The sequence below is a fragment of the Mobula birostris genome, chromosome 8 (assembly GCF_030028105.1).
Source record: "Mobula birostris isolate sMobBir1 chromosome 8, sMobBir1.hap1, whole genome shotgun sequence".
Classification (NCBI taxonomy): Eukaryota; Metazoa; Chordata; class Chondrichthyes; order Myliobatiformes; family Myliobatidae; genus Mobula; species Mobula birostris.
The window spans coordinates 108457325-108476015 of record NC_092377.1 but is presented as its reverse complement, the minus strand read 5'-3'; the positions used below and the strand labels follow the sequence as shown (position 1 = coordinate 108476015).

Sequence of the window (18691 nt, the reverse complement as noted above, 5' to 3'; positions counted from 1 at the left end):
TGGAAGGACTGTTTGGGGCCATGAATAATGGTGAGGGAGGAGGTTTAGGGGCAGGTGTGGCACTTATCCCTGTAAGCACGATAAGCATCAGGAGGGACATCTATGGGAAGGGAGAAATGGACAAGTGAGTCACGCAGAGAGTGATCCCTGTGAAGAATGTGGAGGGGAGGGGAAGATATGTTTAGTGGTAGGATCCCTTTCAAGATGGCAGCAGATTGGAGGAAAGATGCAAGTCTGATTCTATGGCTTTCAACCCTTCCAAAGCTGGTGTTTAATTCCAAGCCAATTGAAATTGATTGCTATTACCTGAGTATCAGCAAATATCAGATTGATAGAAAGAAACTCATAGAAACCATGGGTATCTAGGAATTCTCATGTTCTAAACTTACCTTCATTATTGCAGATAACCAATAGTCATTTAAAATAAAACCTGAAGGCACCCAGTTTTCAACATGCTGTTTGTATAATTCCACCTGTGCCCCAGCTAACTCCATTCTTTCCTCCCTAACAAAGCAGAGAATTATTTAACTTGTAAACACAGATTCTGGACATGCTGCAAATCCAGAGTACCACACACAAAACGCTGGAGGAACTCAGCAAGTCAGGCAGCGTCCATGGAGGGGAATAAGCAGTTGACACTTCAGGCTGAGCCCCTTCATCAGGACAGAAAAAGAAGGGGGAGGAGGCCAGAATAAAAAGGTGTGGAAGGGGAAAGAGTACAAGCTGGAAGGTGATAGGTGAGAACAGGTGAGAGTGAAGATGGGTAGGTGGGGGAGGGGATGGATGAGAAGTGGGGTAGAAGAGGTACAGGCTGAAGAAGGAAGAATCAGATTGGAGAGGACAGTGGACCACAGGAGAAAGGGAAGGACAGACCTGCACTTGAGGGAGGTGACAGGCAGATGAAAAGAGGATAAAGGGTAAGAGAGTAACCAGAATGGGGAATGAAAAAAAGAGAGAAGCAGGAGGAGGGTTGAAGAAATTACCCAAAGTCAGAAAGTTCAATGTTCACACCAATTGGGTTGGAGGCCACCCAGACAGAATATGAAGTGTTAATCTTCCAGCCTGAGAGGGGCCTCAAGCTGCACGAGAAAGTCAATGGATAATGCTGACCATCACCTCAGTGCAAGTGAATGTGCCTTGCACTTATACAATTCCTCTCTTGAATTGACTTTATTTCTTACATCCTTCACATATATGAGAGGTAAACATCTTTATGATACATCTCCGTCTAAATGTGCAATGTGCAAACATAGTAATTTATAATAAATAGAACAGTCAATGTAATATAGAGTACACTCAAATCAGTGTGAGTTAATCAGTCTGATAGCCTGGTGGAAGAAGCCTGTTGGTCCTGGCTTTTATGTTGTGATACTGTTTCCCGGACAGTAGCAGCTGGAACAGTTTGTGGTTGGGGTGACTCCGGTCCACAATGATCCTTCGGGCCCTTTTTTCACACCTGTCTTTGTAAATGTCCTGAATCATGGGAAGTTCACAACTACAGATGCGCTGGGTTGTCTGCACCACTCTCTGTAGAGTCCTGCGATTCTCCTTGATCTCAGGATATCCTGAAAAATGTGAAGTAGTTGATGGAGAATGGAACAACAGGAATGGGAACCAGGAAACAGCCTCTTTGGAATGCTGAAAGGGGCTTCGGCAGGGCTTGTGCAGAGTCCGTGTAAAGATGTCGCAAGGAACAGCCTCTTTGGAATGCTGAAGGGGCTTCGGCAGGGCTTGTGCAGAGTCCGTGTAAAGATGTCGCAAACAGGGTTATCTGCACTCAACATCAGTGATAGAATGTGCAACACCAACATCAGGTTGCTACAGTGCACTGAATCATATCACCATGCCAAGGTAATTGCACAATATAACCAATATAATTCCACAGTATAACATAACACATCTGTATTCAAAATGCTGCACCCAAGTGCCACATTAAAGTGTGTGATAACACATCCTTGTACAGCAACCATATTCACCACAGCAACGTGGATTCTAAAGGAAAAGTTCTAATGCTAAGACGTAATCCAAAAAGCAACAAAAATACAAATTTACTGACCGTCCAGTGATAAGGAAAAAATATCAGCTGTAGCTTGGATTAGTCTCTTAACTGCCCTGTGCAGTTCCTTTCGCAGGTTTCTTGTAAATTCTGAAATACAGTGAAACAAACTGTCAGCTAATATTTGAAAAAGGAGACTCAATGGTGAAACATATGAAGCACTGAATCACCACTACTGAGAAAAGGGGCTGGAAACGCCAAAAGACATATCTGCTCCAAATTATCCCCCCAGTCTTCCACACATCCTTGCTCATCTATTGTTAACTATGCCAAAACCTTAGGAGTTTCTCCACCTCTTTTTCTTTAAGATAAATTTAAGGAATAAATCCCAACCTTTTCTGCAACAGCCACTTTCCAAGGACATCTTATTGAAAAGAAAGTTATACTGACAAAAAACTTGACTGTTTTACTCTCTACCGATGCTGCCTGACCTATTGAGTATACCAAACACTCTCTATTTAGCTTGCTGTAGTTCATTGGATGTACCTGAGTGTACAACATGAGATGTGAAGCTCTGGCTACCATCAGGCGTTAGCCATCTGCATGTACAATTGCAAGTTGAGAGGTGAAATTGCTTATGCAGGTGCCTAAGGCCTGACGAAATAGGCCAAAGTCAGCATGGTGTCCTTAAGGGAAATCTTGCCTGAAAGATTTGTTGAAATTGTTTGAGGAAATAACAGGCAGGATAGACAAAGGAGAGTCTGTGGATGGTCAGGTCTTTGACAAGATGCCACATGAGGCTGCTAAACAAGGCAAGAAGATAGAACACTACTGCACAGTACAGGCCCTCAACCTGGTATTGCTCAACCCAGCTTCATCAGACACACTCTCCAGTCCAGGCAGCATCCTGGTAAATCTCCTCTGCGCCCTCTCTAAAACTTCCGCTCCTTCCTATAATGAAGCGACCAGAACTGAACACAATACACCAAGTGTGACCTAGCCAGAGTTTTATGGAACTACAACACTACCTAGTGGCTCTTGAACTCAGTCCTCTGACTAATGAGCCAACACACTGTAACCTCCTTAATCACCGTATCAACTTGCACGGCAACTTTGAGGGATCTATGGATGTGGACCCCAAGATCCCTCCGTTCTTCCACATTGTTAAGAATCTTGTCATTAACCTTGTATTCTGCCGTCAGATTCAACCTTTCAAAATGTTCTGGACTGAACTCCATTCTCGACTTCTCAGACCAGCTCTGCATCCTGTCAATGTTCCTTCACAACTAACAACAACCCTTCACATTATCCACAACTCCACCAAAAAGCTGGCCAACAGAATGCAATCTGACCAGGTGTGAAATCGGGTGTGCTAGGAGAGAAAAGGGATTTTTTTTATTAGGCATCCGTTAGTCTCGTGAGACCATGGATTTGCGCCTTGGAAGGTTTCCAGGGCGCAGGCCTGGGCAACATTGTATGGAAGACCAGCAGTTGCCCATGCTGCAAGTCTCCCCTCTCCACACCACCGATGTTGTCCAAGGGAAGGGCATTAGGACCCATACAGCTTGGCATCGGTGTCGTCACATAGCAATGTGTGGTTAAGTGCCTTGCTCAAGGACACACACGCTGCCTCAACCAAGGCTCAAACTAGCGACCTTCAGATCACTAGACAAAGGCCTTAACCACTTGGCCACGCGCCAACACAAGAAGGGATTTAGAAGGCAATCTTTTGGGCTATGCAAATGTGGAAACCAAGAAAACTCTGAAGTTCAGTTTCCATATAACATAAAATAGTACAGTAAAGGATCTGTCACTTGGGCTCATAATGTTGTGCAAACTAACTAACCTTATGCCTTCTTCTGGCACATGGTCTATACCCCTTCATTCTCTGCATATTCATGTGTTTATCTAAGAGTCTCTTAAATTCCTCAATCACATCTGCCTCCACCACCATACCCAGCAGGACATTCCAGTCACTTGACACTCTCTGTGTAAGAAAAAAAATTGCCCTGCATGTCTCCTTTGAACATGGAACAGTACAACTCAGTCAACCTTTTAACCTACTCTAAAATCAATCATAGTCCTTCATTTTTCTTCCATCTGGGTGCCAATCTAAGAGTCTTTTGAATATCCCTAATATATGTCTCTACCACCAACCCTGGCACTGTGTTCCATACACCCACCATTCTCCGTGTAAAAACAAAAGACCTCCAAAATGCCCCTTATAATTTCCTCCAATCACCTTAAAATCATGCCCCCTTGTATTAGCCATTAGCACCCTGGGATAGAGTACCTGGCTCTCCACTGTATCTGTGCCTTTTATTATCTTGTACACCTCTATCAAGAAAAAAACCTGAGCTTGTTCAACATATCCTTATCATTATCCTGGTGAATCTCCTCTGCACCCTCTCTACAGCTTCCACATGCTTCCTATAATGAGGCAACCAGAACTGAACACAATACCATGAGTTTGGTCTAACCAGAGCTTAATGGAGTTGTAACTTTACCTCCTGGCTCTTGTCCCCCAACCAATGAAGACCAACACACCAGACAACTTCTTAACCACCCTATCAACTTTCATGGCAACTCTGAAGGATCAATGAACATGGACCTCAGGATCCCACTATTCTTCATGCTGCTGATGGGAGATCCAGTCTGCACAGGCCAGCCCTCAACTCAACACGGATTCCGGACCGCCCGCCTTGCCTCTCTTCTCTCCCACACCACCACCGGTGCCTCCTCCCCGTGTGGCAGGAGGGCCTGGTCCAGGCATCAACCGAGACTATGCAGCTCCCCTGCCTTCGGTCATACCAATGAACCAGACTTTGCAGTATTTAGAATTACTAATGTCTAACAGGGTCTTGTAGTCACAAGAAAATGATTTAAGGCAAACATCTGCAGCATTTTTTAGACCCAGAGAGGCTGCTGTGACCAAGCACACCACCATCTCATCTTAGCCTGTTTTCTGCTGTCCTCACCATCAAGCTCCCTCTCACTGGTGAGCACTAAAGCAAAGTATTCATCAGGACCTTCCCTGCCTACTGTACCTCCAGGCATGTTTCCTCTTTCATCCCTGATCGGTCCTACCTTCACTCTAGTCATCCTGTTTTTCACATAGGCGTAGAACATCTTGAGACGGAGCAGTAATGGTCCCACAATTGTACGGCGAGGGGAACAGATTGTTTCTTGTAGATCATCATTACTTGGCATCTTATGTTGCAACTAACCTGATGCATAGCAGCTAATGTCTGAACGTGGCCCAAATTTTCCTGTATGTCATTCTGCATTGCTCTACGGCAGTGAGATGGGAACCAGGATGATGGAGCTGAGGATTACAAATAGACGACTTTTTCACGTTGTTTTTACATGGCTTTGTGGCAAAGTTTGGAAATGATACGAAGATAGATGGAGAGGTAGGCAGTGCTGTGGAAGCAATGCAATTGCAGCAGGACTTAGACATATTGGAAAAATAAGCAAAAAAGTGGCGGATGGAATACAGTGTGGGGAAATGTACGATAATGCTTTCTGGAAAAAGGAACAAAAGTGTGGACTATTATCTAAATGGGGAGAAGGTTCAAACATCAGAGGTGCAGAGGAACTCAGGGGTCCTCTGCAAGACTCCCAGAAGTTTAACTTACAGAATGCAAGTGCAATGTTGGCATTTATTTCAAGAGAATAGAATACAAAAGCAAGGAGATAGTGCTGAGACTTTATAAGACACTAGTCAGGCTGCACTTGGAGTATTGTCAACAGTTTTGGGCCCCATATCTCAGAAAGGATGTGTTGTCATTGAAGAGAATCCAGAGGAGGTTTATGAGGATGATTCTGGGAATGAAGAGGTTAACATATGAGCAGTGTTTGGCAGCTTTGGACCTGTACCCACCAGAATTTAGAAGAATGTTGGGGGGGAATCTCATTGAAACCTACCGAATATTGAAAGGACTAGATAGGGTGGACGTGGAGAAGATGCTTCTTATGATGGGGGTATCTAGAACTAGAGGGCGCAGCCTCAAAATTGAGGGATGACCTTTCAGAATAGCAGTAAGAAGGCATTTTTTAAAGCCAAAGAGTAGTGAATCTGTCACAGAATGCAGTGGAGGCCAAGTATATTTAAGGTATAGTTTCCTGATTGGTCAGGACATCAAAAGATATGGCAAGAAGGCAGGTGTATGGGGTTGAGTGGAATCCAGAATCAGCCATGTTGGAATAGCAGAGCAGACGTGAAGGGCTGAATGGCCATTTCTGCTCTATGTCTTATGGCCTTCATTGTTTGAGGAGTTGCAAAGGTTCTGCTGCCTAACTTACCAGAAGATTCAGATCCTTCTATGATAAAATATCTCGATGGAAAGGCAACACTATTTTTAAAAGGTAGGTTTTGAGGCAAGGGAGGGTGGTATTCCCAGAAGTACATAAATAACTACAGAATCAATCTATATACAAATTTTGTAGGCTTTATCTTTCACAGTAAGATGAATGAGTTTACAAGTCTCACCCTGCATCCCTCGCTGTTCCAGTGGAGCTGTCTGGACATAGATGTACGATTTCAGCTTCTCTCGTTCAACAGCCTGTGTGTCAAGGGTCACATTATCACCTAATGCCAGAATTTCATAGGTAAGATATACGCATCCGCTAAAGGAGACAAGAAAAGACAATGTAATTCACCTCAATGAAACACAAACTTCAAGTAGTTTCTAACATTCATGTCTCTTTTGCCTACATAAGATTGGAAACAAAGCTACCAAGTATTGACAAGAACTGCCTTTGGCCAAATCTACATTTCAAAGTGGCCTAACTACAAACATACATGAACAGCCACAATTAACAAGTCCCGTTGGTTTGCAACTGACGTAAATGACAGTAAACAGTCGGAGGGTAACAGGGAACACCGAAGTAAACGACAGTAAACAGTCGGAGGGTAACACGGAACACCGAAGTAAACGACAGTAAACAGTCGGAGGGTAACAGGGAACACCGAAGTAAACGACAGTAAACAGTCGGAGGGTAACAGGGAACACCGAAGTAAACGACAGTAAACAGTCGGAGGGTAACAGGGAACACCGAAGTAAACGACAGTAAACAGTCGGAGGGTAACAGGGAACACCGAAGTAAACGACAGTAAACAGTCGGAGGGTAACAGGGAACACCGAAGTAAACGACAGTAAACAGTCGGAGGGTAACAGGGAACACCGAAGTAAACGACAGTAAACAGTCGGAGGGTAACAGGGAACACCGAAGTAAACGACAGTAAACAGTCGGAGGGTAACAGGGAACACCGAAGTAAACGACAGTAAACAGTCGGAGGGTAACAGGGAACACCGAAGTAAACGACAGTAAACAGTCGGAGGGTAACAGGGAACACCGAAGTAAACGACAGTAAACAGTCGGAGGGTAACAGGGAACACCGAAGTAAACGACAGTAAACAGTCGGAGGGTAACAGGGAACACCGAAGTAAACGACAGTAAACAGTCGGAGGGTAACACAGCACAGAAACTAGCCCTTTGGCCCGACTCGCAAATGCTGACCCAAGGTGGCCACCTAGGCTAGTCCCATTGGACCAAATGCAATCTGATTAAACATCTCAAATGATATATAATAGCAAGGAAGGAGGAGGATGAGACATACTGACAAGGAAAGTCAAAGACATCATAAAAGCAAAAGACAGGGCATATAATATAGGAATATTTAGTGGGAAGATAGAGGATTGGGAAGCTTTTAAAAACCAATAGAAGGCAACTAAAAATGCAACAAGGAGAGAAAAAATGAAATAAGAAGATAAGCTAGCCAATAATATATAAAAAAGGATACCCAAAGTTTTTGTCAGCTATATCGAGAGTAAAATGAGGCAAGTGTAGACATCGGATTACTGGAACGTAACACTGGAGAGGTAGCAATGGGAAACAAACAAATGGTGGATGAACTGAAGTTGGAAGTTGTGTCAGTTTTCACTGTGCAAATCCTCTAGCAGTGTGCCAGAAATTTGAGTGTGTTGGGGGGGTGGGGGCAAAAGTGAATGTACGTAGTTGTTATTACCAGGGAGAAGGTGCTTGTAAGACTGAAAGGTCTGAAAGGGTTGTTTATTTGGATTTTTCAGAAGTCTTTTGATAAGTAGCCGCACATGAGGCTGCTTAACAAGATAAGAGCAAATGGTCTTACAGGAAAGATACTAACGTGGATAGAAAATTGACTGATTGGCAGGAGGCAGAGTGGAAATAAAGTGGCCATTTCTTGTTGGCTACTGGAGACGAGTAGTGTTTCACAAGGGTCGGTGTTGGGACTGCTTCTTTTCACATTATATGTCAGCGATTTACCTGATGGATTTGATGGCTTTGTGGCCAAGTTTATGGACGATATGAAGATAGGTGGAAGGCCAGGTAGTGTTGAGGAGGCAAGGAGTCTGCAGAAGGACGTAGACAGATTGGAGAATGGGCAAAGAAATGGCAGAGGGAATATAGTGTGGGGAAGTGTGTGGTCACTTCCCTACAGAAGGAATAAAAGCGTAGACAAATTTCTAAATGGGGAGAAAATTCGGAAATCAGAGATGCAAAGGGACTGGGAGTCCTTGTGGCAGATTCCCTAAAGGTTAACTTGCAGTAATAAGGAAGGCAAATGTAATGTTAGCATTCATTTTGAAGGACTATACTATAAAAGTGAGGATGTAATGCTGAGGCTCTAAAAGGCATTGGTCAGATGACACAGTGAGCAGTTTTAGGCCTCCTATTTGAGAAAGGATGTGCTGGCATTGGAGATAGTCCAGAGGAGGTTTATAAGAATAATTCCAGGGATGAAAGAGTTAACTTATGAGGACCATTTAATAGCTCTGGGACTGTACTCAGCGGAGTTTAGAATAATGGGGCGGGGGGGGGGGGGAGGGTTCTGTTTGAAACCTAACAAATATTGAAAGGCCTAGACAGAATGGACATGGAGAAGATGCTTCCAGTAGGGCAAAAGTCTCAGACCAGAGGGCTTGGCCTCAGAATAGGAGGGCATTCCTTCAGCCAGAGGACGGTAAATCTACGGAATTCATCGCCACAGCTGGCTGTGCAAGTCAAGTCATTGAGCATATTTAAAGGGGTGGTTGATAAGCTCTTGATTAATATGGGCGTCAAAAGTTATGGGGAGAAGACCAGAGAATGGGGTTGAGAAGGATAATAAATCAGCCAAATAGCAAAGCAAACTTGAGGTGCTGAACAGCATAATTCTACTCCTATATCTTACGGCCTTAAATGCCCAAGGTTCAATGACTGCCTGATAGTGACTAGATATTTTTCTACTCTTATGTTTGATATCTCTGGATGGAACTGATAAAAGATGGTTTTGTGTGAATGCAGTCATCAATACAGTGCAGAGCAAGCTGGGGAGCACTACCAGGAAAAGCTTGGAACATGAGACTGCTCACAGAGCCAGTGAAAAGGAGGGGACCCACAGCTACACCTTGAGTATGGAGAAAGTGGGAAGAACCGAAAGAGAAATTGTTGAGGGTGAGGACCTGTTCCACCAGACGGAGGGTGGTAGTGGTGGTGGAGGGGAACTGATCGGGTCTATTGTTGAGAAACAGGCAGAGACCTCTGAGGCCTTCTTGATGGGGATAGACATATACATCCATGGGGAAAGGGAGGCATTCAGGGCTGGGGAATTGAAAGTGGTTGAGGAGATTGAGAGCATGTGAATTGTCACAGATGTAAATGGAAAGGGACTGAACCGAGCAGGTTAAAATGGAGTCAAGGTATGGATGCGACCGTTCATCCACAGCTCTTCCAATCATTCAATTTATTTTTATATTCCATTCATACACATTATTAAAAATATTAATACAGAACTGTATATTATAGATGATAATGGGGGTCCATACAAACTTGATTGAGTTTTGAGAGGAGGTGACCATGGTGATTGATGAAGATATGGCAGTGGATGTTGCCTGATCTGTACTATATCCTACATCCTATAATAGCAATAGATGTATCGTCACCTACAGTACACAGTTCTGTTCTATAAAAATTGTAGAGGATTATTTGCACCTTTCTTCAACATGCCTCAATGCCCATTGAAAGATTATTTACAAAATGGCAGGTCAGTGAAAAGGAACACTGAAACGACAGAAACAGTGGAGATTTCTGCAGGTACTAGAAACGCAGCGCAACACACAGAAAATGCAGAGGATCTCAGCAGGTCAGGCAGCATTTATGGCACAGTAAAAACTACTAGGAAAAAATGCATTCGTCAATGTTCAACTAGAAAAAAAGTCTTCTCAATATTTGATTAACCATTTCACTGCATGTTTCCATGTACACATGATAAATCAACTTGAATCTGGAGACCAGGCCCAGGCCATTGCTGAGATTCATGTAGTTCAGATGTGGCCTAACATGTGGCAAAATAACTTCAAAAGATGCTATCCATCCAACAACACTTACCCCAAAATGGCAGGCACAGCATATCTTCCAATTTTTCCTGCCAAAACGTAAAGGAATTCAGAATGATACATTTAGCAGTAAAGTTACGAATCATGAATTAAAGAGGTAAACACTATGTACACTGAACACCAAACAGTTGGGCTTGCAGATTCCAAAATGATCAAACTTTCTTTCAGAATAAATTAATTTTTTTTAAAAAACACTCGATCTATGGCTCTTATCTTGTACACCACTATCAAGTTAACTCTCATCCCCCTTCACTCCAGAGAGATAAGCCTTAGCTCCCTCATAAAACATGCTCTCTAATCGAGGCAATGTTCTGGTAAATTTAAAACTCTGATATCCTTCCCCTGTAATAAGCCAACGAGAAATGGACAATATTCCAAGTGTTCCTCCCATCCAAGCACAATTGAGAAAGTAATGAAACACTTGCATTAAACAGATTTTGCAAAGTAATTTGCAGAAGAAATAAAGGTTAATCAATGATGTGTTCAGTGAATTATTTACATATGATGCCAAACCAGTTGCTAACAGATACTTCCTGGAGATACAAATATTAAAGAACTCATTAAGCATTGAAGCCAGAAGAACAACCAACTCATCAAGATGTGACCTTCGGAAGGATCTGAAATTATAATTCCTCCCTTCTTCAAATTTCACCCACCTTATTTGGATGGGCTGGAACACCCGTTCCTTCAGCATATGTGGCCATATCGCAGCCTGACACGGATTTGACAGGGAAGCAAGAGCTACATCGTAAACACAAAATACTCTGCAGATGCTGGGGTCAAAGCAACACTCACAACACACTGGAGGAACTCAGCAGGTTGGGCAGCATCCGTGGAAACAATCAGTCAACGTTTTGGGCCAGAACCCTCCGTCAGGACTGAAGAGGGAAGGGGCAGAGGCCTATAAAGAAGGTGGGGGGAGGGTGGGAAGGAGAAGGCTGGTAGGTGCCAGGTGAAAAACCAGTAATGGGAAAGATAAAGGGGTGGGGAGGGGAAGCAGGGAGGGAATAGGCAGGAAAGGTGAAGAAGGAATGGGGGAAAGCACAATGCGTAGTAGAAGGAGGCGGAACCATGAGGGAGGTGATAGGCAGCTGGGGGAGGGAGCAGAGTGAAACTGGGATAGGGGAAGGGAGGGGGAGGGAATTACCGGAAGTTGGAGAATTTGATGTTCATACCAAGGGGCTGGAGACTTCCCAGATGGTATATGAGATGTTGCTCCTCCAACATTACAAACTGAGGAAACAGCTACCTGAAAGCACTTTGTTATCTTCTTATAGCCTTCTCCTGCTTTGTGGGCATCATTTATTTTAATTTTCAGAGTGCTAGGCAGCTGCTTAGAGGAGCCCATGGTTGCTGATTGTTGGGACAAGGTTTGCGATGTCAGGGTATTTATAAAGCTTTGAAATTTGTATCACCTGGCCTTTCTTAATGATGATTGTGAACAAACCATAGCCCTAACAAGCTAATTAAGGTCTGAGACCTTGGCAAAAGTTATCTGAGAGCTCAAATCTCTTGGGGTGCTCAAACTTTTGCATGGTGCTCCTTACCTTTTTTTCCACTCTAAAATTGTACAAAACAAAAATAATACACTAATCTTGCTTAAAATGTTGAAAAGAACGTTTCATCTTTAACTTTATGACTTTTGGGGATTAGTTCGTCTTCTACTCACTTAACTATCCACAGTAACAGAAATTTTGACCAGGGTGCCGAAACTTTTGCATGCCACTGTACACTTAGAAAGGCTTCTGACAAATGTCTTTCAAGCCACAACTCAGGGTCATAAATATAAAAGGATCACTGATAAATTTGAATAACACAATCAAGACTGCCTTCTTCCCCCAGAGACCAATAAGACTGTTCCTTCACAAGGAACTGAAAAAGAAAGATGTTTTTAAGGGGAAACTAGACAAGTATGAAGTAAGTTAAAAAAATAACTGGGAAGAACACCAACTACAACAATGTGACCAGTTTCTGTGGTGTATACCTTGCAAAAATGGGAGTACACTTTTCAGATTAAAATAACTCAATTTTTAGGTAATTCCCTTTTGACAGCCTATTTTCTTTGAAGGTAATCCTTTCTGGAAAATTAAATATGCCTTTATAGATATAGACCAAAGAATGTAAAAGGATTTATCAGAAGCAGCATCAGGTGTAGATACAATGGGGATGCCCACTCAGCAAAGCTAAAACTCAGAATGAAAGCAACACGTTGCAATTCTGCCACAATGGAAGAGAACCAAACAGCTAAAAATGAGAGCTGAAATGTCAACAATTTCTTTCCTTCCACAAGTCAAAGTCAAAGCAAATGTATTATCAAAGTATGTGTATGTCACTATATACTACCTTGACATTCATTTTCTTGCAGATATTTCCAGGAAAATAAAGCAATAGAATTTATACACATGTTGCTTGACCTGCTGAGTTCCTTCAGCAGCTCCTTTGTAGCTCACTGTTCATTTTGACATCAAACTCCAGTTATCTCACATAAAATCAAATTTCTTATGAACTTTTTAATCTTATAATGTTAGTTCTTGCCAGCCCTTGTTACTTTGCGGGCTCTAGTTTTCGATTTACCTTCACCAGCTGTTTAAACATCTACCACTGCTCCCCCGCGGGCTTCTCACTTAGATTGGCTCACTCTAGCCTACTGCACCTTCAGACCATTGTATCTTCCTTTAATTAAGTTGTTGCTACTGGTTTTGGACCAGGGTTGATCGCCCTGAGAGTATCTAAACTCCAACCATGAAGTCACTATTTCTTTGAGGATTCTTCCACAGGATCTCTTAAACATTCATTACTCATGACCATAGTTAAAATAGCCTGTTCCCAGGTAGATTCTGAAATACACTGCTATAAGAAAAAGTGTACTGCTTCTTTAAGAACTCTACAAATTATTCTTCGAAGATTCTCTTGTTGGTTTGGCTTATTCAATGAATGTATAGATTAAAATCTCCCATAATTGCTTCAATTGTGTTCCACATTGTCCGGATGCCTGAGGTCCATATTTGACAGCACAACCTTTGCAACTCCTCAAACAATGAAGCAATTCGGAATGACATACAGGAAAATCTAGACCACCTTCAGGCACGAGCTGCTAAGCATCAGGTTAGCTGCAACATAAGATGCCAAGTAATGACAATCTCCTACAAGAAGCAATCTTGTTCCCCTTGCTGTACAATTGTACGACCATTACTGCCCTGTCCGGCAACTTATTCCAAAAACACACCACCTTCTGTGTGAAGAAGCTATTCTTGATGTCCTGAAAAAAGATTACATACTTTCATCCTGGCTACATCCCCGTGATCTTGTGTACCACGTGGCCTTAGTTACCTGAAGTCAAAACTCTTAATGGAATCCAGAAGGCTGAAAGATGGAAGAACTGGTGTGTTCTTTACAGCACAGAAGGTTGCAGAAATAGGTCAGGGTGAAAGTGGGACGGAGCCACTTGAAATCTCCACCATGGCTGCTTATCTGGGTGCTGCTATTGACCAATATGAATCTCAGGAGGTAGGTTACCGGTAAATGCCATGTGAAAATTTCAAACTCATTTTCCTACTGAGTATGAGTTGACTCTGTAGGCAAATGGCTAGACTGAATCCATCATGCCTTTTTGTAGACAGCACATACCTGGAGAGTTGTTCACACTGAACTGAAATATAGACATAACTACTCACACAGTCTGGTAGAGACAAGTCTTCATCCCTGCAACCAGGATGTTGTTAGGACATACTCTTTACACAGTGGGTTCTTGGAATTATGTTGGATGAAGAGAATGGATTCAAATCTGGCTGCTGGGATGTTGGAAACCCAAGATCCACCCCACCATTTTGGCTGATGCACCAAATGCTTCAGTCTTGATCCTGACAAGTGTTCTCTGGGCTTGCAACATTTTTAAAAGTTAATTTAACAACATAGCATGGAGTAGGCGCCTTGAGACAATCCGCCCCAGCAACTCAATTAACTCTAAGCTAATGACAGGACAGTTTACAACGACCAACTAACCTACCTGGAACTCTTTGGACTGTGTGAGGAAACCAGAGGACCTGGAGAAAACCCAGGAATTCCATGGGGAGGACAAACAGAGACTTCTTACAGAATGGCTCCAGAATTGAACTCGGGAATGCCCTGAGCTGTAAAAGCATTGCTCTAACCACTATGCCACCATGGATGAAATGAGAATGAAGATGCCTATGGAGACTCCTCTTGTCATCTCCCTGAACCCAACAGCCACTATCCGCTGTCTCCCATTTCCAGCATTCATTCTCCCCCAGCTGGGTCCATCTGCCCATCTTCCCCCTCCTCAAATGGCTCCACCTATCACCTGCCAGCCTCTGCTTCACCTCCTCACCACTTAATACTGGCCACCCCCCCGCTCCACATTCTCAATCCCGATGCAAGATCTCGACCTGATATGTCAACCATTCCTTTGCCTGCACAGATGCTGTCTGACCTGCTGATATCCTCCACTGCTTTTTTCTTTTTGCAGCTTTTTTTCATCAATTGTTTTAGTGATCATAACAGCTCTTGCCTAGCTGTGTCAGGACTGTAGAACTTTGCCCTAATCGAGTGGTTACTGGATGACTCAGTCCTGTCCAGAACAGGCATCAGCCTGGTGCTGTAACAGGCATAACATGCTCATGATCCTGTGTTTTAACTTCACTTCATCTTCTGCCATCCCCCCCAAGACCAGCTGGCCTCCTGGCTGACTGTAATAGTAGAATGCAAGTTTAGCAAAGGTTATGATGTTAAAATATAATTATGCCACTGACTCTCCACAGCACCTCATGCCCAGTTTTGAGTAACTTTGATCTGAATCTGAACAGTCAGGACAATGGCGATAACCCACACAAAAAAATGTAATCAGGACTTGGCTCTACTAGTACTGTTACTGACTGAGGCACTTGTATAGATTCATGAGGCCAAGGCGAAAGATGTTCTCCCTCACACGGTCAATGATTCAGTGTAACAACAAGATTCTTCAGGACCCCGTTAATGTTGGAGCCACTGGGTCATTAGAACAGAGAACAGTACAGCACAGAAAAAGGACTTCAGCCCACAGTGTTGTGCCAAGCCAGTTAACTTCATAATCAAAGAGCCAACTAACCGAATCCTTTCAGCCTAAACAATGTCTATATTCTTCCAGTTTCCACATTTGCGTGCCTATCTAAGTGTCTCTTAAAAGTCTCGAGTAGGGTCCTACGGGGAGAGGATAATCTACACTCTTGCTCCTTCAGGCAGTGTGCAATGTTCAGCAGCAAAAGGACGGCAGCAGATGGGAACCAAGAGGTTCTCCTGTTCGGTTTGCTCCAGGATCAGGCCACTTCCCCCCGGTGGATTAAATTACAGAGACCACCACCACAAACCATAAGGCATCCAATTACACTAAACCTACACTAACTCCACTCTATTCCCCTCACAGATCCATCAACTTCCCCCATAGACTCTTCCACTCACCTACATTGGGATCATTTACAGCTGCCAATTAATCTACCAATTACCAGAGAACATGCAACCTCCACGTAGATAGCAGAGGTCAGATCAAATGTAGGTTGTAAGTGCTGTGAGACAGCAGCACTTTTATATTACTTTATATTCCACTGACAATGAGAAACATTGGGCAGAACCTCCAAATATCCGGACCTGCCTCTCAGTTTTTTTTGCACTACCTTACTTTCCATTTTTCTAGTTATGATTTATAATTTAAATTTTTAATATTTACTATCAATTTGTAATCCAGGGAGCGGTAAGCACAGAATCAAATACATATCGCTGTGATGATTGTACGTTCTAGTATCAATTGTTTGGTGACAATAAAGTATAAGTAATAGTAACCGCTTTCAAGAAAAGAGACAAATCAGAGACTGGAAACTCCAAGGGGTCTTCGTGCTGTCTTCCATACAGAAAGTGATCAAGGTCACTTGCAACTGCCTCCACTCTGTGTCCAAAGTTCTGCTCTGCAATCTGCAGTGTGGATTCCGAAGGATAATGCTCACCCATACTCACATCACATTCAGAAGCCGAAGTCCAAGTCATTGTTGACATGTCCCCTGAAGCTTGTGAGAATAGGGCTTAAATTAAACATATACAAAACAAGGGTCCTCTGTTAACTTGTGGAACATAGGTTCATGACAAGACTCTGGAAATCTGAACTAACAACACTCACATTGTCTCAGCTATAGAAATACAATACCCAGATGACATTCAGCTGTCTGAGAACAATGATCAATATCTCAAAAACAATACGAAGCTCATGTCAACCTGACCCTCATCAACAATGACAACTAGACAGCAAACAGAGAGCAGGTGGAGCGGCTGGTAGAATGGGACAAGCATAACTTGAGTCTCAACGTGGACAAGTCCAAAGAGATGATTGTGGACTTTAGGAAGTTGCAGGCTGACCACTCCTCACTGCACATACATGGTTCTTCTAGAACCTCTCCTTAGCGTTAGGAGCACCAAGATTCGGGAGTGCACATAATGGACGATCTCACCTGGTCCCTCAACACCTTTGGTAGCAAAGCATTATCCTATGGTCAAGAAAGCATAGCAGCACATCCACTTCTTGAGGAGACTGAGGCATGTGAGGTTCCTCCTGACCAGTTACATCACCATCTGGTATGGGATTCGCAAGCAGCTGACTGCATCAATTTGACCGATTGTGAAGACTGGTGTCTCTTTCACACATTAGAGATATTTATCAGAAGCGCTGTGTACACAGGGCCTTAGCATGTCAATGATCTCTCCCATCAGTCCTATAATCTCTTTGATCCCCTACCATCAGGCAGGCAGTACCATAGCATTTGGATAGGATCCATTAGGATGGGAAACAGCTTCTTCCCCCAGGCCACAAGACTACTGAATTCCCCACCACCACAATGACTCTCATCACATAGGAAGCGCCAGTAGCGTTATACTGTTTACTTGTTTAACTTGTATCATATATAGACATGATTATTTGTTTGTGGTAATATTACCTTATGTGTTATGTGTGAGCTGACGAAGGTGCACTGTGTGGCGCACCTTCGTCAGGAGGAAGGTTGCTTCGTTTGCCCATGAACATATGTACAGCTGAATGAGAATAAACTGAACTTGAACCCCAACTAGCTAGTAGGGATCTCTCTCCAATGATCACGCAAATCCACCGTAAGCATTTTGGGATGACACTGTAAACCAAGTCCACGCGTCAATGACTCCCACAGTCAAGCACATCCTGCCCCAACTTTGGCAGGGCGAGGCAGTCTCATCAGACACCTCGGACTCACGGGAACGGGACTGGACACAAGCCGCCTAATGCCCACGCTCTGCTCAACAGTACTACATGTCACTGTGCCAACACTGCCACTGCGCCTGTCTTGTCGGTGGAACAACATACATCTAGGTTTAGGGATGAGGGTGTCACAGCTGCCTGTCAGCATTCAGATCCCTGACGCAGAGTTTGAGGGGATGATGTACTGCGCCTGATTCTCACACGAGGGTATCTATCGCCTGAAAATACCCCACCTTGTTCCCAGACTGCTTCACCTACTGCGCTCCCACCTCATACCCAGCCGTTCCCTCCAACGAACCGCCCTAGGAAGGCCGAGGGCCCGTACACCATCACTTACTGACGCGTGTCCAGCGGCTGTGGGTGTGGGCAGGAGGAGGGGGGCCGGAGGCCAGCCCCCTGCAGCAGCAGCAAACGCAGCGGGCCCGCAGCGACATGAGGCAGACAACCAGCCGGCCGGGCAGGATCCCCAACTTCCGCCCAGGCACGCTGTGCCCCGCCCCCGCGCACAGCGGCGTGATGACGTCGTCGGGACGCAGACCGTGGCGCAAATTACAAATCTCCGGGCGGGAACTGAGAGACGATGGGGGGGGGGATACAGAGAGAGATGATGAGAAATAAATTAAGGGAGTTGGGGATGCAGGAATTCACATTAAAAGGGTTGCTGGGCATGGGTGAGAGAGCACAAGTCCCGGTATTTTTAGCGTTTTTAAGGGGTACAGGGGCTTTTTATAGAATATGACGAATAAACAGGAAATAGGATACTAGGATGGTCAAAGATGGGAGGGTGAAGTGTAGGTTTGTATATATGTGTGTGTGTGTGACTGGGTGAAAGGATTTAGAATGTATGTCTAGTGCACATTCCGGAGCAGGGGGTGGCGGTAATGCACCATTAAGCTGGATGCCAACCGCCGTGAAACAAGATACAGACAGACAGAGAGACAATAGGGAGTGATGCGCCAAGCTCTTGGGGGCTTTGGCGTGGAGGAGCCCAGTAGTTCGGAAAGGGTT

At 44.0% G+C, this 18691-nt stretch overlaps 1 protein-coding gene across 3 annotated transcripts in view; it reads right to left on the bottom strand.

Annotated features, from left to right (window-relative positions):
- The window catches only part of serac1 (serine active site containing 1), a 64820-nt gene extending 46662 nt beyond the window's left edge, over positions 1 to 18158 (bottom strand). For 2 of the 3 annotated variants that reach the window (XM_072265919.1, XM_072265921.1), the window contains exons 1-4: positions 18021 to 18158; positions 10409 to 10445; positions 6489 to 6625; positions 2057 to 2146 (exon numbers count right to left, since the gene is read on the bottom strand). In XM_072265919.1, the coding sequence (XP_072122020.1) occupies positions 2057 to 2146; positions 6489 to 6625; positions 10409 to 10445; positions 18021 to 18117 (361 nt within the window). In that variant the 5' untranslated portion in view covers positions 18118 to 18158. Of the gene's footprint in view, positions 1 to 2056; positions 2147 to 6488; positions 6626 to 10408; positions 10446 to 18020 lie in introns of those variants that run through there. The other variant, XM_072265920.1, reaches the window with a different exon arrangement.
- Positions 18159 to 18691: the final 533 nt, after the last annotated feature.